Genomic DNA, 26106 nt, shown 5'->3' on the forward strand with positions numbered 1-26106 from the left:
AGTAAGGAATATAAAATTTCAGAAAAATCTCTCGTCAAAATACTCATTAGTTTCACATTACCTGGCCATTATAAAAATACAGTAAATTACGAAGACGAGAGGCAGCCGCGAGGGACCAGTGGGCCAAGGTCGTGTCAGTAATTTCCCGGCCAATTACCAATTAACCTACGCAGCAGCGGAGGAGGGAGGTCATGAGGCGGAGCGACGCCCGTACACGCGGGGCCCTGCACGCACTCCTGGTCCGTGGGTGGGCGGCCGGGTGTATGTTGATGGGCGTGCAGGTGAAGTAGTCGGAGAGAGAGGAGAGTAAGTGCGTCAAAGTTTTTATTGCAGAGCCTTCAGCATCCCGCGGTTTGACAGACCAACTCTAGAGTCTGACCAACCTAACCTAACCAAAGACATTCCAATCCAACCTAGTCTCGCATAACATAACAAACCAAACCAAACCTAATCTAAGCACGAGGCGGTGGCTGAGTGACCAGTGTGCGGGCACGGTGTCCTGAAGGACCCTGTTCCAAGTCCCGCCCGCCGCTACAAGTCGACAATTTTCAGTCATTGCCTAATGGCTTAAGACTATCCACATGTTGTCCTAATGACCACATATCAACCCGGACTCTGGCAAAACTCTCTAATGAGGATCAAATATGAACTCTCTAGAGAGGATCAAAGATGAACTCTGGGGGTAGCATGAGCCAAGCAAGAATGGTGCTGCTATAAAACACTTGCCTGCGTCATTACAGGCTGGGGACAACCAGCAGGTCCCATCAAGAAAGCCTACCGGCGCTAAAGGGCGAAACTAAAAAAGAAAAAAAATCTAACACAACCCAAACTTAACCCAACTGAATTACCCCTAACTGCCTAACTAAGCCTAACATTTGTGTAAATTTTGAGACAGACTGCTGAAAGAAGGTGAAAAAGATAAACATAAATCGTGCTTTAATCGCGTAAAATCAACACCACTCCCGTCTCCTAAGGTCCCCCATCCCACCGTCCCTTACCCCATATCCCATATCCTTGAAAGTCCTCCATCTCATCAGCCCTTTCCTCATCAACATACCCCACGGGCTCGAAACCTCATCATTTCTCCATCTCATCATCTCTTTCCTCTAACACGTCCCATATCATCGAAATTCCCTTCATCGTACTGCCCCTTTACCCATCATCACTTACCATATCCTCTAAAGGCCCAACGCCCTTCTCCCTCGTCCCTCTCCCGCCCCGCTCCACTACCCTCCCCTTACGTCCCTTCCCACCCCCGGCCACCCTCACCAGGACCAACCCTCACCACCCTCTCCGCGCCGGCTCATCCCCGCGCCCCGGCCGCCTCCCCGTCAGTGTGCTACAGGTGGTTGTCTTGACGACTGTGCAAGGTGACCGGTCTCCACGCGTTTTCACCTGCCCGTCTGCTTTTCAACCCCTTGCCTCTTCCTAAGGCGCTACACCCTCCGCATAGTCTGCCCTCAAGGGTCGCTCCAGTCTGAGGAAATTTAATTAAAGCGTAAAGAGGCCAAGAAGACTTAACTAGAACGTTCGAAGTGGAGCGAGTTTATCTTTTCTTGTGCTTTTCATTCCCAGTGTGCAAATACTCGAGCTGCTGGTGAACAGAAAAAGGTGGTGATTGAACTATTCCAATATTCACACGTTTCCACTGGAGGACAACTCATGGCGCCTAAAAGCTAAACATGACTCAACAGGTGGCGAAGAGAAAAAGTGAAACGTGAGTCATTCAAGCTCCTAAAACTAGTCTATGTCGAGGAAGTTCACAGCAAAATATTCATGACACAGAGCTGTCAATAAACCCAATTGGACGCAAGAGAGCTGGAGACTAGCAGAGGTGAACACTGCCAGTGTCGAAGAGAAAGAAGAGAAACTTGAATCCTGCAAGGTCCTAAAACTAGTATTTGACGAGAGGTTCACAACAAAATATCCATGAAAGTGAAAAGTCAATAAAACGAGTAGACGTAAAAGAGTTGGACACTAAATATTTTTTTCCAACGAGGTATCGGTGTCTTCAGCGAGTGGCTGGATGGCATGACGGGGGAGCGAACTGAGGGCAACCACCTCTTGCGTCCCTCGATCAACACGAAGAGGCGAGACTCCGCAGCGACACGACACAAGGCGAAGGAAGACTAAGGGAGGGACGGCAAACTAGTGGAGTCGCTCAGTCACCAACCAGGACCAAGATGAAGGGTAAGAATGATCTGTTAGGGACAGGTAAAAGCATGTCGGAGGAGGAGAAGCAGGAGGAGCAGGAGTATTATTATCATTATTATTATTATTATTATTATTATTATTATTATTATTATTATTATTATTATTATTATTATTATTATTATTATTATTAGAAGTAGTAGGAGGAGTAGTAGTAGTGGTAGTAGTAGTAGTAATAGTAGAAGTAATAGTAACAGTAGAGGTGATAGTAGTAGTGGAAGGTGGAGGAGGAGGATCAGGAAGAATAGTAGTAGTAGTAGTAGTAGTAGTAGTCGTGTTATTATTATTATTATTATTATTATTATTATTATTATTAGTAGTAGTAGTAGTAGTAGTAGTAGTAATAATAGTAGTAGTAGTACGCAGTAGTAATAGTAACGGTAGTAGTAGTAGTAGTAGTAGTAGTAGTAGCAGTAGTAAGAGGAGGAGGAGGAGGAGGAAGAAAAGAAAACAACAACAACAATAACAACAAATACTACTACTACAACTACGACAAGCAGAGGTGCTTTATATCGATTATACTCCCAGCGAAGATTCGAGTTTCGTTCGTAGTAAGTTCGCGCTGCTCAGCGGGTCTCGTTACTGTGCTAATTGTTTTGCCCGTCTCCATGCAACGTTACCCGCGTGTTTTGCCAGAGTCTTTTTTTATTTTAATTGCGTTCGTTCATCATCGTATTTTTTTCTTTCATATTTGTTAGTATGTTTTATCCTACAAGTTCGCGCGCACCATCTATTAATAGCACATCATATTTTATAGTTAACGAAGCAGCTAAAGGGCAAAAAAAGATAGAAACAAAGAAGTCCGCTCAGCACTGCCCCTAAAAAAAAAAATAGAAATGAGTGAGTGTGATTAAACCCACGACAAACGAGAAAAGATCGCAGTCCCTTCAGAGAAAAAAAGAAAAAATAGATACTAAATGACTCGCTCTACATATTATATTCATATATTCATAAACATTATTCTCATTTCCCTCGACAAATTACTAATGGCATGATGAAGGCCGGTAAACACGAGTGAGGATTTTCCAGACCAGCACAATTTGCATTTTATCCCCAAGATCAAGAGGCGGAGATGTGAAGGTTCCTTATAACGCACGGTAGCATCATGGGCTGAATGCCTGCCGGGAGTGAGCCCATTCTGATACATAAACTACAAGCGCGTTTCAAGAGTGATACACATGCCGGGAGTGAATCAATTTAAACAAGTGGTTCTCAACCTTTGCAGAGGCTCCGAACCCTAACGAGAACCTCCGCACAGAGGGCGAACCCCTCAAGTATGAGAAAAAAAAATCATACAAAATGGAAAATAATTGCTTCAAAATACAAGAATATATTTGGATAATACAAACAATAAATTCCATTTTAAGTAATCCAAATTTTTTTTTTTAAATTCAACTTCAAAATTGCAATGTGTTTCGGAGGGCCTTCGCCGAACCTGAGACTGGCTCACCGAACCAAAGATGCTCGTCCTGATACAAAGAAAAATCATATGCCAGGAAGTGTGCTCGTGCGACACCACCTTTACAAGTATGTTTATGTAAGAGTGTGCCAAGCCACACGTGCTGCAAAAACAAGAAAATCTCCGGAAATTTGAGTCACACAATGTTTTCTTTTCAACTTGTCATTTGTATACCTTTCATCCTTTCTCTTGCAATGTTTTTCTCTCTTTGCAAGTGGCCGCGCGGAAATAACAATTAACTCTTGGGAAAAACAAGAAAATGATATAAATCTTCCTGCAGCGCCAAAGAATTCGTTTTCTGCTCGTGAATATTAATTCTCCGTCTCGCCAGGTGATGCAGACCCGAAGGTATGCACACGCCACGTTCTGGTGGCGGCGGTGGAGGTGATACGTCTGTGATATTGGGCAGTAAGGACAGGCCAGCACCGATATAAGGAATGAAGTTGATTTCTGATAGTCTCGCTTAAAGACGCTTCCATTATATCACTGCAGGGTCTGATACAAGCCAGTGATAGGTACGTCTTGCTTACATAAAAATTGGTGCTACTATGTTTAACTTCCCATCAACACAAAGCTGCCACTAATAGGTTAGCAAAGTGAAACCAGGCGAGGTAGTTTTGACTTAACCACCGAGCCCTTTTAACACCTCAGGGTGGCCGAGGGTGGCGCTGCCTGTGCATGAATCTCGCCTATTCCTGGCTATGGTTAACGTGGAGCAGAGCCAACCCCATTAACAATACTAGGAGAGAAATCTACACTGGCTCCCCCCAATTAACATTCTGATCCCCGACTAATGAGCTTCCTTGTATCTTTCTTGTATGCTTACTTGTATCATCTACATTACGAAGGAGAGGAGACAGTGTAACTAGGGCCATATTCTTAAAAATTTCGGGGCTTAACCCACCCACATTTGATAAGGCTTTCATAGAGGTTGTGTTAATATTTCCATGGGTAGTTTTATAAGCCTAGTGATAGTTTGACAAGGCTTCTGTATCATGAACGTGAAAAGAATTCATGAGATTAACCCGACAAGCCATTTCGTGGCCATTCGAAATATTGTGAGGCGAAAGCGACTGAGCATATTGGCCTATAAGGACACTCACGTTTGGTAAGACTTTCAAAGAGGTTGTAACGCTAGTATTTCCATGGGTAGTTTTATGAGTCTAGTGATAGTCTGACAAGGCCTCTGCACCAAGAACGTGAAAAGCACTCATGAGAACCCGACAAAACTCCTTTGTGGCTTTTGGGAATATTTGGTGCGAGGCGACACTGTCCGAGAATACATGACTGGGACGGGAAGAGTAAAGATAAAGTTGAGGGAATATGCTATAGCTGCGCGTGGCCTTGGTGCTCATCTCTGTCGCACTGGCCATTGAGCCTGTGGTGGAAAGCACAGGAAGAGGTAATTCGTATATGAAAGATGAATATGATAGTTGTCCTCCGGCGCTGAGCTTGATATAATACGATATCCTGTACGCCGCTGGACTGGTGGATAAAAAAATATCCGTGAGGAGAAAACTAGATCTCTCTCTCTCTCTCTCTCTCTCTCTCTCTCTCTCTCTCTCTCTCTCTCTCTCTCTCTTTAATATAGTAACGTTCTGTGTAACTTTAATAGAAGTCAAGAGGTAATAGTCTCTCTCTCTCTCTCTCTCTCTCTCTCTCTCTCTCTCTCTCTCTCTCTCTCTCTCTCTCTCTCTCTCTCTCTCTCTCTCTCTCTCTCTCTCTCTCTCTCTCTCTCACACACACACACACACACACACACAAAATCCCCCACCCCCGGGTATCTTCAACAAAGTATCGCCTGACAATAACAAACTAAGAGGCTGTCCATCAAAGCGGGTGTCAAGGAAGAAACACAAGAGGCGCTATAAGCTCGGGCCTCATAATCATACTCTCGGCGGCATTATGAGTGTGGAAATAGAACCAAAACTTCAAAGATTACGGCAGGGAAAAGTGACACAACAGGAGGCCCTTGACATGAAAGTCTCGGGTAGATGACTTCCTACAAGGACGACGACGAGGAGGAGGAGGAGGAGGAGGAGGAGGAGGAGGAGGAGGAGGAGGAGGAGGTGAGGAGCGGAGGAGGAGGAGGAGGAGGAGGAGGAGGAGGAGGAGGTGATGGTGAGGAGAGGAGGAGGAGGAGCGGAGGAGGAGAGGAGAGGAGAGGAGAGAGAGAGAGAGAGAGAGAGAGAGAGAGAGAGAGAGAGAGAGAGAGAGAGAGAGAGAGAGAGAGAGAGAGAGAGAGAGAGAGAGAGAGAGAGAGAGAGAGAGAGAGAGAGAGAGAGAGAATTACATAGAAAATCAGACCACACAGACCCCATGGTCCAGAACAGGTGGTCTGTCCTTAAACCTAAGTGATTCTACATTAATCAGATGGCTCCAAAACGCTGCATTTCAACTCTAGTTAATATTAAGTTCAAGGAAGTGTAGGTAGAGCTTGTTTTTAAAGGAGTCAGTCGTGTTACACTGAACCACTGAAGGTGGAAGCTTATTCTATTCTCGCACTACAACGTTGTTGAAGAAAAATTTGGTGCAATCTGAATTCACTTGTCTACATTTGAGTTTTGTGCCATTGTTCCTCGTTCGCAAAGTGTCATCGATCATAAACAATTTTGATCTGTCTACATTCGTGAAACCATTAAGTATCTTAAAACATTCGATCAGTTTTCCTCGGAGGCGACGTTTCTCAAGTGAGAACATGTTAAGAGTGGACAGCCTCTCTTCGTAGGATTTGTTGCGCAAGGAATGGATAATTTTTGTTGCCCGACTCTGAACACCTTCTAATTTAGCAATGTCCTTTGCATGGTGGGGAGACCAAAACTGTACCGCATTTTCCAAGTGGGGTCTGGCTAAATTGTTGTAGAGCGGAAGTATTACATCTTTATTCTTGAATAAAAAGTTTATTTTAATGAACCTCAACATTCTGTTCGCTTTATTTGCTGCATCGATGCATTACTGTGAGAATTTGAGGTTTGACGCGATTTTGACACCCAGGTCTTTAAAACGCATTGAACGCTTTTGAGTTTAACGCCGCGCATTTCGTAATCGAACTTCTTATTTTTTGTTCCACCTTGAAGGACCTGGCACTTGTCTACGTTCAAGGGCATCTCCCATCTATCCGACCAAGCTGAAATTTTGTGCAAATCCTCTTGGAGGCTTTGTCTGTCTTCGTCAGTGAGAACCGAGTTACCAATCTTTGTGTCGACGGCAAATTTACTTATGCGATAATTGAGTCCAACATCCACATCGTTGATGTAAATAATGAAGAGCACTGGGCCAAGACCCGAGCCCTGAGGGACGCCACTAGTGACCGCCGCCCACTCTGATTTAAATCCGTCGATCACCACTCCTTGTTGTCTGTTGCTTTACCAATTAGCGATCCATTGGTGTACTTGACCGTCAATACCTATTTGCTTTAATTTATAAAATAATTTATGATGTGGGACTTTATCAAACGCTTTCTGGAAATCAAGATAGACTATGTCCAATGATTTGGTTACGTCATAAACTTAGAAGAGGTCGTTATAAACGGTCAATAGGTTTGATAGGGATCTTCTGTTAAGGAAGCCATGTTGTGAATCTCCATTTAATGAGTGGGTTTCAAGGTAACTCACAATTTTGTCTCTAATCATGCTCTCAAGTAGCTTACCTACAACTGAAGTTAGACTAATGGGTCTGTAATTACCTGGTATTTTTTTGTCTTTTTCTTAAAAATCGGTCACGTTAGCCTTATTCCAATCAGAAGGGACGACGCCTTGTCGCAAGGACATATTGAATACGGTTGTGAGGGAGGAGAGTATTTCGCTCTTTGTTTCTTTAAGCAGTATAGGATATACTTTGTCAGGTCCGAGACTTTTATTTGTTTTAAGTGATTGGAGAGCTTTAAGGAGAGATAGGTAGGCTGTTTCTGAGCGTGTCAATACTTATTAGTTGGAAAGGAAAAGGGAAAGAAGATTGAGGAAGGCTGATTAGCTGACGGAACAGGGATAGTAGGACAGAGATAGAAATACAGTGGAGAGGAGAAAGATACGTGTGATATGAAGGGTAAGCTGACATTTACACGCAGAGAACAATGTTTTATTGAGAGCATAACTCCGGGGGTATCGAGACCATAGGGCTAACGGTAAATCGAAGAGTGAGACATCAATGAGAAAATCTGTTAATGAGAGGTAATTGAAGGGACGAATGGCCTTTGACTCCACACCCGACTCGAAGGACTTAATTCAATTCCGTCTTTATGAGCTTTGATCTTAAACGCGGTGGATATGAACCCCTCACCCTTCTCCCTTACCCCCTCACTCTTCTCCCTTACCCCCTCACCCTTCTCCCTTACCCCCTCACCCTTCTCCCTTACCCCCTCACTCTTCTCCCTTACCCCCTCACCCTTCTCCCTTACCCCCTCACCCTTCTCCCTTACCCCCTCACTCTTCTCCCTTACCCCTCACCTTCTCCCTTACCCCTCACCCTTCTCCTTACCCCCTCGCCCTTCTCCCCACTCCCCTCACACTTCTCCCTTAACCCCTCACCCTTCGCCCTTACCCCCTCGCCCTTCTCCCTTACCCCCTCACCCTTCTCCCTTACCCCCTCACCCTTCTCCCTTACCCCCTCGCCCTTCTCCCTTACCCCCTCACCCTTCTCCCTTACCCCTCACCCTTCTCCCTTACCCCTCACCCTTCTCCCACCCCCCTCGCCCTTCTCCCCACCCCCTCGCCCTTCTCCTTACCCCCTCACCCTTCTCCCCACTCCCCCTTACCCCTCACCCTTCTCCCTTACCCCCACGCCCTTCTCCCTTACCCCCACACCCTTCTCCCTTACCCCTCACCCTTCTCCTTACCCCTCACCCTTCTCCCTTACCCCTCACCCTTCTCCCTTACCCCCTCACCCTTCTCCCTTACCCCCTCACCCTTCTCCCTTACCCCCTCACCCTTCTCCCCTACTCCCTCGCCCTTCTCCCTTACCCCCTCACCCTTCTCCCCTACTCCCTCGCCCTTCTCCCTTACCCCCTCACCCTTCTCCCTTACCCCCTCGCCCTTCTCCCTTACCCCCTCACCCTTCTCCCTTACGTGCTCCAATTATGAGACGCGTAGCCCACACAAAAGGGGGAATAAGCCCTTGCAGAGACTCAGTTTCCGGGTGAGGACAAGAGCGTACTGACTGCAACAAATCACAACACCTCAACAACACCCCGGGTAGCCCTACGTCTGCTAATTTGTACATAACATTCCGATTTATGCGATTTGTGGCTGATGTACTAAAAATATATTATCCAAAATACAAAAGATCGATGAGCATTACTTGATTTTGACAATTTGTACATATCTTTTTCAATTAGTTCGCATATGAGGAGAAAAATAGTCTGGGGAGCTCGAATGATACTAAGAAAATATAATTCTCCCCAAAAGATGGATGAACATTATTATTTTTGACAATATTCCTTTTCATAGCTCGTCAATGCTTTAGAGTTGTGTTTTTACGAGACAAAGATATTAATGGAGAACTCCCAAGGCCATTTATGTGTAGAGGGCAGCACTGTGCCCATCCGTCCTTCCGTCTGGAAGCGGCGACTTCATAACATAATACGCAGTAATTCCTAAGGGTCTTGCAAAATTAACTTGCCATCCTAGGCGTCACTGTTATTATTGCTTATTGATATCACAGTCACTAGAATCATCGGTTCAATGTGCTCAGCGCCCGTGAAGACCCTATAGAACTGTGGGATACCTTCAAACGTGAGACTCTTCGAGGTGCCAAGGAGTGCATTAGAGAGTGCCCGAGATCTAGGAGTGAATTTGCTTCGGTGGAGACGCTGGAAAATATTGAGAAGAGTCGCGCTGCCAGACTTGCTGGGAGTCGGGACCAATACAGGGCTCTGTCGGGTAGGACTAGAGCTCTCCTGAGGAGAGACAAGGAGAGGTATGTCAGGGGTCTCGCTGAGGGAGTCGAGGGCTATTTAAATGCGAATGACTTCCGACCTGCTTACCGAGCCCTGAAGAAGCTTCGCTCCATGTCTCCCTCTCAGGTGAGAGCTATCCGAACAGCTGATGGCTGCCTCGTGTTGGACATAGATGGGCAGAGGGCTTGTTGGGCTGAGTTGTACACGGGTTGCATGCGGTCTTGACTTGAGAGTACTTTGAGCAGTTGTACACGGCAGACCCTCCAGCTTCCATGTTGCTGGGCTGCAGGTGGCGGATGCCGATCCACCCATCGACAAAAGCCCGCTCTCTCTTGCCGAAGTCATGCAGAGAGGCCGTGGCAAAGTTGAGGGGTGGAAAGGCACCTGGCATCTGTTACATCAGTGCGGAACTGCTCAAAGCTGGAGGTGAGGCCATGATCCATGGGTTGCATGCGGTCTTGACTGCCGTATCTGGTACCATTCCTCCTAACTGGTCGTCCCTTCAAGTCTCCTGGGCCAAGACCAAGGTACAGGTGTTTGGAGGCTTGCTAGATGAAACATTAGCCTGTACATGCGTGTGGCGAGGACATTAAGATCTCGTGAAGTTTCACATACCTTGGTAGTGCAGTTCATAACAACATCGAGTCTCGCCAGGAAGTCTTACAGCGGATTGGCTTGGCCCACGGTGTTATGGATTCGCTCAGCACGTGTATATGGCGTTGTCGATACCTGTGCAGAAGGACAAAGATCCGCATCTTCAAGTCCCTTGTGCTCCCTGTTTTACTCTATGGCTGTGAGACATGGACACTAAATGGGGACTTGGAGAGGCGGATTGATGCATTTGGTAATAAATGTCTACGCAGAATCATGGGATATCGATGGAATGACCTTGTGTCAAACCGATGACTACTCTGTGAGACTGATTCGACATATATTACCTGCATAGTCCGTCAACGCCCACTCCGGCTATACGAGCACTTGGCACGTTACCCAGAAGCTGATCCTGCTCATCGGGTTGTCTCTGTAAGAGACAATCCTGAGTGGAGGAGGCCAAGGGGACGCCCATGGAGTTCGTGACTTGAGCAAATCGATGGATCCATCCAGGAGGTACTCAGGATGGGAAGGGGGCCTGCATGGAGACTCGCCCGGAGGGCCCCTCGGACTTGGCGTCGTAGGGTGGGCGAGGCGACGCGCCCCCCGGCGTATGCCCCCATTGAGTGATTTATTGATTGAAAATCATTAAACTTTTGAGTATATGATAATTACCATATTTTTTTTTTCATTACCAATGTTACCAACCGTACATCACATCATCTACCCACTCCATACACCATCACCATCATCGTCGCCGCCACTCCACACATCATCATTATCATCGTCTCTACCACTCCATACACCATCATTATCATCGTCTCTACCACTCCACACATCATCATTATCATCGTCTCTACCACTCCATACATCATCATTATCATCGTCTCTACCACTCCACACATCATCATTATCATCGTCTCTACCACTCCATACATCATCATTATCATCGTCTCTACCACTCCATACATCATCATTATCATCGTCTCTACCACTCCACACATCATCATTATCATCGTCTCTACCACTCCATACACCATCATCATTATCATCGTCTCCACCACTCCATACACCATCATCATTATCATCGTCTCCACCACTCCACACATCATCATTATCATCGTCTCTACCACTCCATACATCATCATTATCATCGTCTCTACCACTCCACACATCATCATTATCATCGTCTCTACCACTCCACACATCATCATTATCATCGTCTCTACCACTCCACACATCATCATTATCATCGTCTCTACCACTCCACACATCATCATCATCGGCTCCACCACTCCATACATCATCATCATCATCGTCTCCACCACTCCATACACCATCATCATTATCATCGTCTCCACCACTCCATACACCATCATCATCATCGTCTCCACCACTCCATACACCATCATCATTATCATCGTCTCCACCACTCCATACACCATCATCATTATCATCGTCTCCACCACTCCATACACCATCATCATTATCATCATCGTCTCTACCACTCCACACATCATCATTATCATCGTCTCTACCACTCCATACATCATCATCATCATCGTCTCTACAACTTCATACACCATCATCATTATCATCGTCTCCACCACTCCATACATCATCATCATCGGCTCCACCACTCTATACACCATCATCACTATCGGCTCTACCCACTCCATACATCATCATCACTATCGGCTCTACCCACTCCATACATCATCATCACTATCGGCTCTACCCACTCCATACACCATCATCACTATCGGCTCTACCCACTCCATACATCATCATCACTATCGGCTCTACCCACTCCATACACCATCATCACTATCGGCTCTACCCACTCCATACACCATCATCACTATCGGCTCTACCCACTCCATACATCATCATCACTATCGGCTCTACCCACTCCATACACCATCATCACTATCGGCTCTACCCACTCCATACACCATCATCACTATCGGCTCTACCCACTCCATACATCATCATCACTATCGGCTCTACCCACTCCATACACCATCATCACTATCGGCTCCACCCACTCCATACATCATCATCATCGGCTCCCCCACTCCATACACCATCATCACTATCGGCTCTACCCACTCCATACATCATCATCACTATCGGCTCTACCCACTCCATACACCATCATCACTATCGGCTCTACCCACTCCATACATCATCATCATCGGCTCCACCACCCCATACATCATCATCATCGGCTCCACCACTCTATACACCATCATCACTATCGGCTCTACCCACTCCATACATCATCATCACTATCGGCTCTACCCACTCCATACACCATCATCGTCTCCGGCCACTCCTTCTCCTTCCTAGTATTGTTGACGTTCGCATAACAAAGTGAACGCAGATCAAAGGCGCCGAGTTGACAATGACTAGCACAACGGTATTAGCCACACGCTTGCAGTCTCCCTCACCCAAATCCCTGGCTCGGTGTTTTCTTCTTGCGAGTCTACACGGAAATCCCGGTTTTTCTTCTTTTTCTTAATTACCAAAGTATGCCAGGAATGCCTTTGTGTTTGTTTATTATTGTGTTTGCTTCACTTTGAACGGCGATGCTCGTTCCGAGCCGGCACATACATGACTGATTTTTTTTTGTCTATCTCGGTTCTGGTTTCAATCTACGTGTAAATTTTTATATTGAATCAAATTCGTCACTCCAGATCTGCGAATTCTACGCGTCATAGATAGATAGATATAGCAATCTATCTATCTGTCTATCTAACGAGAGAGAGAGAGAGAGAGAGAGAGAGAGAGAGAGAGAGAGAGAGAGACTCCCCCTAAACTACAATCACCTCTTGTCAGACCTTGTCCACAGCCTCGCTCCCCAAGTTAAGATTACTTGGAAGGCGATGGAAGGGACGGAGCCTTTCTGAGTGAGTGGATGATGGGCAACGCGGAGGCGGACATTAGGAAACAAAACAAAACCAACAGCAGTGTTATCAGGTGGCTTTCCAACTGTCTTTGATACTGACTGAAACTAACATTTATCGAAGAGGCAAATTATCCTCATCGCCTTTCTCTTTAAATTTGTTCTGCTGGACGAAGGGACATTTCCAAACAACCCACAGCAGTGTTTTCAGGTGACCTTCGAAATGTCTTTGGTACTGATGGAAACATAAACGACATCTCGAAAGCATTTGACAAAGTCTGGCACAAATCTCTGCTTTCTTAACTACTCTCCTACGGATTCTATCTCTCTCTCTGTACTTTCCTCTCCAATTTCCTTTCCGGCCGTTCTATCTCTGCTGTGGTAGACGGTCAATGTTCTTCCCCTAAACCAGGGGTGTGCAACCTTTTCACTTGAAGGGCCACTATTCAAGAATCGTATGTAATGGAAGGCTGCACATCGAGGTGTTTACAATGACGCTATAGTAAAAAACAACAGCAAAATTAGTCCTTTATTTTGAACATATGAAAAACATTGTGCGATATAAGAAGCCTTAACACAGGATATGTGAATGTACACCCTCTGGACCCACCGAAGAGGCGATGCTTCTGGCATTTTGCTTCAGCTCGGTGGGACGACCTGAGGATGTACTTTTCTGATTTCCCGTGGAATGATTACTGCTTCCAGGAGAGAGACCCTTCTGTGTGTAGCCAGCGCATCACAGAGGTGATTGTCTCTGGAATGGATGCACACATTCCACGTAATTTCTCTACTCCTCATGCTAAGAAGCTTTGGTTTAATCACGCTTGTTCTCGTGCTATCAAAGATAGAGAGGCAGCTCACAAAAGGTACCAGAGCCTTCGCACATCTGCTAACCATGATCTTTATATTTCTGCCCGGAATCGTGCCAAATCTAGTCTTCGACTTACCAAGAGCTCTTTCATCAATAAGAAATGTCAAAACCTTGCTTTTTCTAATTCTTCCCGGGACTTCTGGCACCTAGCCAAAAACATCTCCTCCAATTTCACTTCTTCATCTTTCCCTCCTCTCCTTAACCCTGACGGCAGCACCGCCGTCTCATCTATCTCTAAGGCTGAACTCTTCGCTCAAACTTTCTGTAAAAACTCCACTCTGGACGATTCTGGGCATATTCCTCCTACTCATCTCCCTCCGACTCCTTTATGCCTGTTATTAAGATTCTTAAGAATGATGTTTTCTATGCCCTCTCTGGCCTCAACTCTCAGAAGGCTTATGGACCTGACGGAGTCCCTCCTATTTTCCTCAAAAACTGTGCTTCTGTGCTGACACCTTGCCGGGTCAAACTTTTTCGTCTTTGCCTATTAACATCTACCTTTCCTTCCTGCTGGAAGTACGCCTTCATACAACCTGTGCCTAAGAAGGGTGACCATTCCAAGCCCTCAAACTACCGCCCTATAGCTTTATTTTCCTGTCTATCTAAAGCTTTTGAATCAATCCTTAACCGGAAGATTCAAAAGCACCTTTCCACTTCTGACCTTCTATCTGATCGCCAGTATGGGTTCCGCAAGGGACGTTCTATTGGCGATCTTCTTACTCTCTTAACTAACTATTGGTCATCCTCTCTTAGCCGTTTCGGTGAAAGTTTCTCAGTTGCGCTAGACATATCGAAAGCTTTCGATAGAGTCTGACACAAGTCTTTGCTTTCTAAACTGCCCTCTTACGGTTTCTATCCTTCTCTCTGTTCCTTTATCTCCAGTTTGCTTTCCGGGCGTTCTATCTCTGCTGTGGTAGACGGTCACTGTTCTTCCCCTAAACCTATTGACAGAGGTGTTCCACAGGGCTCTGTCCTATCACCCACTCTCTTCCTGTTATTCATCAATGATCTTCTTTCCATAACAAACTGCCCTATCCACTCATACGCTGATGACTCCACTCTGCATTATTCAACTTTTTTCAACAGAAGACCCTCTTAACAGAAACTGCAAGACTCCAGACTGGAGGCTGCAGCACGCTTAACCTCAGACCTTGCTATCATTTCCGATTGGGTTAAAGGAACTTTGTGACCTCCAATGCCTCAAAAACCCAATTTCTCCACCTATCAACTCGACATAATCTTCCAAACACCTATCCCCTATTTTTCAACAACACTCAGCTGTCACCTTCTTCAACAAAACATCCTCGGTCTATCCTTAACCCAAAATCTTAACTGGAAACTTCAAATATCTCCTCTCACTAAATCAGCTTCCTCGAGGTTGGGCGTTCTTTATCGTCTCCGCCAGTTCTTCTCCCCCGCACAGATGCTTTCCATATACAGGGGCCTTGTCCGCCCTCGTATGGAGTATGCATCTCACATGTGGGGGAGCTCCACTCACATAGCTCTCCTGGACAGAGTGGAGTCTAAGGCTCTTCGTCTCATCAGCTCTCCTCCTCTTACTGATAGTCTTCTACCTCTTAAATTCCGCAGCCATGTTGCCTCTATTTCTATCTTTTATCGATATTTTCACGCAGACTGCTCTTCTGAACTTGCTAACTGTATGCTTCCCCCCCTCCCGCGGCCCCGCTGCACTCGACTGTCCACTCTAGCTCATCCCTATACCGTCCGAACCCCTGCTGCAAGAGTTAACCAGCATCTTCACTCTTTCATCCATTTCACTGGTAAGCTCTGGAACAGCCTTCCTTCGCCTGTATTTCCTCCTGCCTATGACTTGACCTCTTTCAAGAAGAGTGTATCAAGACACCTCTCCACCCGAAATTGACCTCTCTTTTGGCCACTCTTTACTTTTGTCTGTTGTGGGAGCGGTGAGTAGCGGACTTTTTTTCTACACATTTTTTGTTGCCCTGGAGCCGTCTCTGTTATAAAAAAAATTTACACATTAATAGTTACGTTGCTAAAAAAAAAATTAAGATATATGAAGCATCTGCTCATGTTAGAGCCACGGCACGGCGCACGGCGGGTCTAGTGAGTCGCCACCTCGCCGGTGGGTCGATAATTGTGCACCGGGGGAAAGCTGAAGACGCCAAGCTTTGGGAACCTGGATGGCCGTCAGTCCAGAGTTCTAAGACTTAAAGTTCAAGTGACGAAGCTGACTCCCGTGTGGAGGAAGTAAATGCACTACAGCTTGATAATGAACGCAGTCTCCTAAATTACAATATTTAAGGTTATCTTCCCTCTCCTTTATTGTTACGAGGCTGCCGCAGTTAACTCATGAGGACATCGCAGTAAAATGAAATAGAACTAAGCACTATCCCGTTCTCTGTCTCCTTGCGAGGTGTTGGCAAGGGTTCCATGTGATGCACATGGAGCAGCAGCGCGAGGAATTACGGCGAGGGAGTGTTGTGTCGGCCAGGTGACAGCCTGACTACCTCGGGTATTAGCCCAGACTTAATTAAATTTGATGGGATCGATCGAGTTATTGACTCGTGAGGGAAAACGTCCATTTCAGTTTTCCTGATGCCTTTGCGCCACCCAAGCCTCGCTCTGCCCGACACCAGGCCGAGGTTATTACCTGGGCCGCGTGTGGCGTGCTGTCATGGCCCTGGCAGGTGTGAAAAACTGGAACCGCTAACTAATGAGTGCGAGAGATTCAAAATGCCTTACATGCTTGCCACCACAGAGCCCACCATGAAGGTGCATTTCGCTGTGACTGTAAAACGACACTTGTAACATTATGGTCAAATACCATGCATGTTTTTGTTGGTGTTCAAAAATAATAAAGAAACGTGAATTGTCCAGAGATTTGCCCTGTGAAAACCGTGGCAAATAATGTTTGCCTCTTGAGCTTATTATTAGAAATATTTGGTTTATTCCTCAGAGGGAGATAGAGCGGGGGCGCAAGTCGTTACTAGCCAGGTGTTCATTATCAGCGCATCATTAGTCGCTGGTTCGTAATGGCCGCGAGGAGCTGCATCACATTACAACCCAATATTAGCTCTGTTTGTCTGAAGGTTCTCCCTCCCTGGCCGTGGCTTCTAAGGGCTTGCTGCAAGTTATCATCAGGCCAATGAACGTCATCTGCACGTCACTACAAGAAAGCTATATGACGCGTCTGTGTCTTCCCTTTTCCAGACAATGGTGGAGCTGGCGTCCGGTGGCATTATCGAACGAGTCGGAATATAAAGAATTTTCTTTTCTCCCACCCAGGAGGCTCCCAACTCCTGAGAGAGCTGAGTCCTGCCCACCTGGAGTGCTTTGAGCTCCGGATGCGGGAGAGCCAGCGGGCGGGCGTGGCAGGCGACGAGGCGGGCGCGCGGTGCCCAGTGGTGTGGGACGGTGTCACCTGCTGGCCAGCCTCGGCGCCCAACACCACCGTCTTCCTGCCCTGCATGGCTCACCTCAACGGGGTTCCCTACGACACCAGTAGTGAGTCAACAACTTTGATGGTGCTGCGCAAAACAGTGTTTACGGAGGAGAAACATGTCTGCACACTAACATGCAGAATATGAATGCCAACATTTCATGAACCATCATTTGTGTACAAATAAAAACAATCCACTTGATCAAAAACCTAGGTTCAGATCTTTTTAGACTTCAGCAGGTTATGGCTACACTTTGAGTTTTAAGAACTTTGTCCACCCCGTAGCATGAAAATGCTATCCTGCCTGAGTGTCTGTGTGTGTGGGGGAGGGGGGAGAGGAGGATACCGTGGTTAACGTGCATGTGTTGGCTTCTTTGGCGCCAGGGAATGTGAGTCGCCTGTGTGGGTACGACGGCGAGTGGGCACCGAGGAGCAACTACACGGCTTGCCTTCCTATGCTTTCCGGTAAGTACCCTGCCCCGGCCCACTTGTGTGTACCTGCCCACAATTATGTTCCTCATTTCTATCCATCCACTTGTCTATCGGTTCTTCAGTTTCCCATCCAGTTAAACAAGTTCCCCTGCTGCCACGTTTACTTCTCTGCCCCTTACCAATTTTCTTCTTCCCCAGTCGTATCCAACCGGCTTTACATGACCATTTCCTCACCATGCTGCACTTCTCTTTTAACAATTTCCCCTGTTTCCACGTTTAGCTACCAGTCCCATCCAATTTCTTGTTTTTCCCCATCCGTATCCTGCCTTTTTACATGATCATTTCCCTTCCATGCTCCCCTTCACAGTTTAACAAGTTCCCTTTTTGCCACGTTTAACTCCCTGCATGCTTATTTCATTTCTTTTTCTTTTTCCCTCATTTATATCAATCCATCTTTATATGTTAATTTCTCTATCAAGTTTACCTTCTCTCTGCTTGGTGTGTTCTCAGCCTGTTTAGCCTCTCATCCACGATCATTTCCCTACATTTCCCTTCCCTTCTCGTACCTTCTCTGCTTGTCATCTGCCTGGTCTGTTCTAAGCCCGTATAGCGACCCACCCATCACTATCGCTTCTTGTCTTGTCTCTCGTCCCTCCATTGCCAATAATTCTTACTTCGCAGAGTGCCTTCCTTCCCTCGATTGTTCATAACTTCCTGTCTCTTTCCTGTTTTTTCCCAACCTCTCTTCCCTTCACCTCTCTCTCTCTCTCTCTCTCTCTCTCTCTCTCTCTCTCTCTCTCTCTCTCTCTCTCTCTCTCTCTCTCTCTCTCTCTCTCTCTCTCTCTCTCTCTCTCTCTCTCTCATATTTCATTACGTTTTGAAAATTGGGTTCAATAACAACCGGAGGAGAGCCAAGGCCGTTTCCGTCATATCTCATTCCTGGGCTTACATATTTATTACCACGCGGGAGAAAATTGTCTCGGGGGGAGGAGGAGGAGGAGGAGGAGGAGGAGGAAGAAAGTAAGGAACGGAGAGCAACAACCTGAGTCTCAGAGACACGCCAGTCCTCGTCGACGGACCGACTTGGTCGGCTAGATTTTGATCGCCGATAGAGTCGCTCTGTAGGCACCCTGCTACGGGCCGCCTTTTGGCAAAGGTCCGTGCTCCCTCGTGCAGGGAGGGAGCAATCTTCTCCCTCTTAACGGGCCGTCTTCGGACAAGGGCCCGTTCCTCTAGTGATACTAGGGGTAAATCTTAAAATGGGCTCACCACGCCTGCACGCTGACCACTCTGCCACCGCCTCCCCAGCCTGCTCATACCGGGAGGCATATTTCCGAAGTGTTGTTAGTGATTTTAAACCTGCATATCCAACGCGCTTCACTTTAGACCTGCACACACACACACACACACACACACACACACACACACACACACACACAATGTTTATGAAATTGTCTTTATTTTCCGAGAGAGAGAGAGAGAGAGAGATTTTTACAAAGATTTACATAGAAAATCAGACCACACAGACCCCATGGTCCAGACTTGGTGGTCTGTCCTTAAACCTAAGTGATTTTACATTAATCAGAAGACTCCAAAACGTTGCATTTCTACTCTAGTTGATATTAAGTTGAAGGAAGTGACGGTCGAGCTTATTTTTGAAGGAGTCAATCGTGTTACACTGGACCACTGATGATGGGAGCTTATTCCATTCTCGCACTACAACGTTGGTGAAGAAAAATTTGGTGCAGTCTGAATTTACTTGTCTACATCTGAGTTTTACGCCATTGTTCCTCGTGCGCAAAGTGTCATCGATCATAAACAATGTTGATCTGTCTACATTCGTGAAACCATTAAGTATTTTAAAACATTCGATCAGTTTTCCTCGGAGGCGACGTTTCTCAAGAGAGAACATGTTAAGGGTAGAAAGCCTTTCTTCGTAGGATTTGTTGCGCAAGGAAGGGATAATTTTCGTTCTCTCTCTCTCTCTCTCTCTCTCTCTCTCACACACACACACACACACACACACACAGCGCCTATGACTGCCAGCCGCTTTTCATTCGAGAGATTCGACTTTTAGTAAGCTGAATGACCGTCGGACAAAGCTCCTCTCCACGACTTATATTGCTCCTGCCCTCTCTCACCTCTTGCGATCTTCCTACATGGTATCTTACTTCCCTTCCTTAATTCCCACCATATCTACTCCGTATTGTATCGCCTTTCACTGTTTCGTTCCTTCATTCCCTTCCCTTAGTTTCTCTTTCTCTTTCTCTCCTCTGCTCCTATCTTCTCCTTCCCTCACCCCTCCTCCCGCCTTTCTTTACTCCCGCTTCCTTTATCTTCTTTTATCTCTCGCTGTCTTCCCTGTCAGCACTTGCTTCTTTTCTCACTTCACCTACCACATTTCTTCCTCTTACAGTGTTACCCCTTCCATGTTCCCCTTTTTCATATTCTTCTCTCCTTCCCTTTCTCCCGCCTCCAGTAACTTCCATTTTTTCCCCTCCTTCCCTCCTTTCCTTACTTCCGTTCCCCTATCTTCTTCCTTCTCCCTTCCTACTCCTCCCTTCTTTCATTACTTCTGCTCCCACTATCTTCTCCCTCACGCTCACCTCCCCTAGCTCCTTCCCTCCTTTCCGTCTCCCCGTTCCCGTCTTCTCCATTTCCCCCTTCCTCATCACTTCCTACTCCTCCCTCCTTTCATTACTTCTGCTCCCACTATCTTCTCCCTCACCCTCACCTCCCATCCCTCCCTCCTTTCCGCACTCCCGCTCCCCCTATTGTCTTTCCTAACCCCCGTGTTCGGTATCTTCCCCTGCCAGGTCGTGTAGGCGGGGTCGGGGAGCAGCGCGCGGCGGCCGTCGACAACTTAGCTACCATCCACCTGCTAGGCTTTGGTGTCTCCGCCGCGGCCCTCACCATCGGCCTCTATATCTTCATTAGGTTAAAGTAAGTTTGTTTTTAATCTTTCGTGTTTTCTTTTGTCTCACTTTTCGTTTATTTTGTTGATTGAATGCGATTTTTTCAGGGTAATCTGAATGAGTTCTTTTTATCTTCTTTTTCTTCTCGTTATGAATTAAGGCTGAAGTAGGTGCATGGGTTCTTTCTCCGATTGTTTTGGATCTTTCTTCTCCCGTTTCGATTTTGTTGTCAGAACACGTGTTTATTTTTCTTCGGGGTAAAGGGAGCGAGTTCCTTTTTTTCCCTCTCGCTATTCGTTTATGTAAATTGGCTCTTTCTCCGATATTAGTTTAGATCTTTTGTATTGGGTTTTTAGTCAGTCTATGGAACTCTCCGGAGGGGCTGCTGTTCTTGACATGATGATAATTATGGTTCGGAAACATGTGAAACCTAGTTTAGACGCTATTGCAATAAAACGATATGTCGCGGGCCTTGAAATACATAGTAGATGCGTATTTGTAGAGTTTAAGGTTTGAAGGATTTTCGATGTTTCTAAATAGCTTGCGAACTTACTCTATTATTTCAACTTTATTAGCGACGTTTATAAAAGAAATAAATCAATATTATTTTAATCTCTTTAAAATTAAAGTGTTCATTTTTGTAATGCTTCTTTCTTAGGAAGTACGGCAATTTGAACTTTGGTGATATTGAGCCGAGTTTTAATAACAAAATATCTCGAGGGAGATTACCGTGATGCATTATTATAGGAAAGTTTAATCTTTTGCCCCGTACTGAGTGTCTTGATATTTTCCGATATATAATACTTTCTCTCTCTCTCTCTCTCTCTCTCCGCCCCAGGGACCTGCGCTGCCTTCGGAACACCATCCACATCAACCTCATGTTCACCTACCTCATGGTCTGCATCACCTGGCTCCTGGCAACGTCGGCACAGGTATTTATGCCACAATGGAGAATTTTTCGAGCAATTACCGCGACAGTCACTCGCGAGCACCTGGCACAATATTACTTGGCGTGAGAAGTAGTGGTGTCGCTCCGCAAGACTTAATTGTATCTCATGTTTGTAGAAAACTACTTCCGTCTCTCCCTTCCCGGCCACCTACACAAACGCGCAGCACAAAATATGCAGTTTCGGTCCCGAACACTTTGAATGCTTATCGCTTAATGCAAGGAAGAGAACATCAAAGTTATCGTCCTGTACATTTGAGTGATAGTTTTAGTCCCTTAGCGCCTATTCTTGCTCCAAGTACCTGTGTAGATGTTGTACATACAAAAGTGCATCACATTTCGCGCCTTATATCACATTTCGAGCCTTATATATATATATATATATATATATATATATAGATATATATATATATTTATATATATATTTATATATATATAGATATATATATATATATATATATATATATATATATCAAGGAACTGTCTTTAACCACCAGAAAACATCTCAACAAACCACTTGTGCCAGGAATCGAACCCGTGCTTTGTGAATAGAAATCAGGGCACATACCAACCATGCTACCTGATGAGCTAAAAGACTTCACACCAGAGGTTGCATTTAAGCAGCTGCTTAATATATATATATATATATATATATATATATATATATATATATATATATATATATATATATATATATATATATATATATATATATATATATATATATATATATTTCTTACTTATTAGTGATCCCACTTTAGATACAATAACAGCACTACAACTCTGCACTAATACACAAAAAAATAAACTCAGTAAACACACTTGAATGGAAGATGAAAGGTGCCTAATTAAGGGAAGGAGGTGCAGTATGCGAGACTGGTGGAGGGGGCTGCTGGGGCCGCCGCCACCACCACTGCTGCAGACCTCACGACGGTTGCCTCTTCGATGAGGCGCAGTTCCTAGTCTCTGCCTTCATCTTTCCATGAACACTGCGGTAATATATGAGCTTGGTGTTGGTGATAACTTCCTGACCCATTGGCTGTGGCACGGATGTGGGTTTCATCCAGCGACTTGCGGGTATTTTATCCTCAAGACCGAAACGGTGGTTTCATAAAGTGCGATGACCTCTTTACTTTCCATTCCTGTCAATAATGTTAATCAGAATTACGGTCCGCACAATTTTGTAATCTTTCATTTATCGAGCCTCTGTTTTCTGCGCCACAACGGAATTCTAAGGAACATACATACACCTGTAGGAATGCGATACATCCCTCCATCACCTGTATTCCTCCTCGCAAGCACTGAGTAGCTATGACGGTGACACTATAGCTCGAATTTATTTTGTGGTATCCTCTCTATTACCAATACCTTGCAAGCACCCCTTAACCTGTCTACCACCTGAAACGGCAATAACCTCCCGAGCAGTGCGGCCTTAGATCGCGAGTAATTAAGGTTCCCGCCTAACACCTGGGAAGCAATCAATTACAATAACAATACATGAAACGCGGCGGCATTTCCCTCAGTTCCCGTTACGGACACTTGTGTAATTAGTCCCCCCCCCCCCCCCGCCGCCTTCCCCTCCCCCCTCTTCCCCGTTTGGACCGGAGACTGTATCAGTGTGAAAGTAATCTTTGCATCGGTCCTCAGTTTCTCTCAGGACATTTGCATTCTCTCCCGTCCCCTCTCACACATAATGACAGAGTGGCCTCCCCCCGCCTATTCCCCGTATGAACTGGGGAAAGTTGGAAAGTTTCGTTTAGTCGGCGCAATATCTGTGGTCATATGCCAGAGAGAGACAAGGGGAAGGAATTATAGGAGAAGGGAACAGATCCCAGGAGAGACACAACCCCCGATCAATACCTGGTTACCCATTCACTGCTGGGTGGACAGGGGCGTAGGGTATCGGAAAAGCCGAGTGTGCTAACCACTGTACCACGAAGCCCCCTGTATGAACTGGGGACTACATAGGTACGCTAGTAATATTTGTACCTTGGTGTTATCTCTCCTTTCCTCACAGTGTCTCCCTGGAGCCACTTGCATCCTCTCCCGTCCCGTCTGGTACATAAGGACAAAGTGGCTGCAATATTACAGCTAATGTGATTATAGAGTTCGCTTTCATAGTTCATTTCCCTTCACAGACATCGGGTGGGTGACTAATGTTCCTTTTGACAGATGATCGAAACGGATGCTGGAGGGCCCGTGTTCTGCATTCTGTTTCTGTTCCACCTGCTCTTCCACATTGCTAACTTCTCATGGATGTTCGTGGAAGGTAAGCGGAGAGCGGCAGTGTAAGGTTGCGAGACATTGTGAGAGGAACTGAACAGTCACTTTGCAAGACACTACATTGCACTACCCATGATGCATGCTAGCAGCTATCTACCTATCTTTTTTTTTACAACAAAGGAGACAGTTAAAGGGCACAAAAAAAAGGAAACAATAATAAAAAAAAAGCCCGCTACTCGCTGCGCCCAAAAAGAATCCAAAGAGGTGGCCGAAAGAGGTCAATATAATGAATGCCTCACATTTTTTTTTTTTTTTACGTTGCTGCCTATTGTGCCGGTAGTCATCTTCCCGGTGGGGCCTGATGGTCGGCCCAAGGCTTCTTCCAGGTGGGGCCTGATGGTCGGCCCAGCCCGTTCTGGCGCAGGCGAGTGTTTATAGTGGCGCCATCTTACATTGGCTCATGCTGCCCCCCGGAACTCGTTCTTGATTCGCTTGGACGGCTGCCTCTAGAGTCCGGGTTGATGGGTGGTCTTCAGGACAGCATGAGGGTAGTTTTAAGCCACTCGGCGGTGACTGAAAAATCCGAGGTGGTAGCGTGGGGATTCGAACCCGCGTCGTCCATCACGCGGTGAATGTGGGCCCAGTACGCTACCAGTTCAGCCACCGCCTACCTATTATACATGCTATCTATCAGTGCCTTATATCTATTTACCTATCTACCCATTATCCATGTTGCCTATCTATCAGTGCCTTACATCTACCTATCTACTACCTATTATACATGCTACTTACCTACCAGTTCCTTACAGTGTCACTAAATGAGGTCCAATGAAAAGGAACTTATTTTTATTTTAATACGTTTGCAAGGCGACACTGGAGTTAAATGGCAGTTATGACGAGGCGTGGGTGGAGGGATACCGAGTAATCTAATAATCTAAAGACGTTTTGGTATGAATTGTGTGGAGGTGGTGTTTACATGACAAAGCTGATGTGCCCGAAAGGAAACGTAGAAACTTCTTTTATTTTGACTTTTACGTGGGACTTGACTAACGATGGCCAACAGTGCGTGTCCGACTAGGGATTAAGGGCCGTTTTTTAAAACATTTCGTCGCCCAAGTTCACATTTGACATGGCTTTCGTATGAGTTAGGGCATTTCCAAGAGTAGTTTTATGACCCTGGTGGTAGTTTGACCCTTCCTCAGTAGCATGAGCCTAAAAAAACACTCATTAGAACCCGACTGACACCTTCTTTGACCTTTAGAAAGAGTTGATGTGAGAAGTGAAAGTGTCTCATAATACCAAGCTAAGTTTCGTTTTCAGTCAGAGAAGGAAGCAAAACACCATCGTGTCTCGTAGTAACGGTTGATGATGATGATAATGATGATATGATGATGATGCTGGAGGAGGAGGAGTTCTAATACTACTGATGGAAAGGGTGATGATGATGGTGATGATGGTGGTGGAGGAGGAGGAGAAGGGGAGGCTTATAATAATGCTAATTGGAAGGGTGATGACGATAATGATGATATAGTGATGTTGGGGGACAAGGAGGAGGAGCAGGAGGAGGAGGAGGAGGACCAGCACGCCGGGGGTATACAAATAAGGTGCCCGATAAACAATAACTATATCAGAACAACTAACGAGCCAACACAATATAACGGTACACTCCTACTGTCTTTCCTATTCCCCACCTGCACCTTCACCACTAAGAAAAAAAAGTAGTAGTTCATAAGACTGGTAAGAGGAAGGGTTATCATGCGTGATCAAAACCATACTGACGATTACTGAGATAAATGACGATATACGGTGATGTTCTGCCGTTAACGACAGTGACGTCTGCAGGTCTCTACCTCTACCTGCTGGTGCTGCGGACCTTCTACGTGGACAAGATCAAGCTGCGCCTCTACCTGATCATCGGCTGGGGTGAGTCCGCTGCCTTCGCCCCCCTCCCCCCCAACACCATTATCGTAATTATCTGGTTCCTATAATCATCACGCAGGTCCTATTATGTGTCCGGTTCCATTTTAGCTCATTAGGTCGGTCTGACACACACACACACACACACACACACACACACACACACACACCTTGTAAACACTAGCGCACTCCCATAGATTTTATTTGTGTTCAATACTCACGAGTGCTTTTTATTCAATAATGTTGGGTATTACTAAAACCTTATCATCGCTGCACTTTTCCTCAGATGTTACTCGGTGCAACGATTTCCTTTCCTTAT

At 45.9% G+C, this 26106-nt stretch overlaps 1 protein-coding gene across 1 annotated transcript; it reads left to right on the top strand.

The window, feature by feature from the left end:
- The first annotated feature begins 1246 nt into the window (after nt 1-1246).
- On the top strand, nt 1247-25858 carry LOC127007520 (diuretic hormone receptor-like). The gene is made up of 7 exons (XM_050878652.1): nt 1247-2190; nt 17201-17419; nt 17739-17819; nt 20603-20729; nt 21540-21633; nt 23820-23916; nt 25713-25858. The coding sequence occupies exons 1-7, from the start codon at nt 2184-2186 to the stop codon at nt 25856-25858; spliced, it is 771 nt and encodes a 256-aa protein (XP_050734609.1). The 5' UTR covers nt 1247-2183.
- The last annotated feature ends 248 nt before the right edge of the window (nt 25859-26106 follow it).

This window comes from Eriocheir sinensis, chromosome 35 (genome assembly GCF_024679095.1).
Source record: "Eriocheir sinensis breed Jianghai 21 chromosome 35, ASM2467909v1, whole genome shotgun sequence".
NCBI lineage: Eukaryota > Metazoa > Arthropoda > Malacostraca > Decapoda > Varunidae > Eriocheir > Eriocheir sinensis.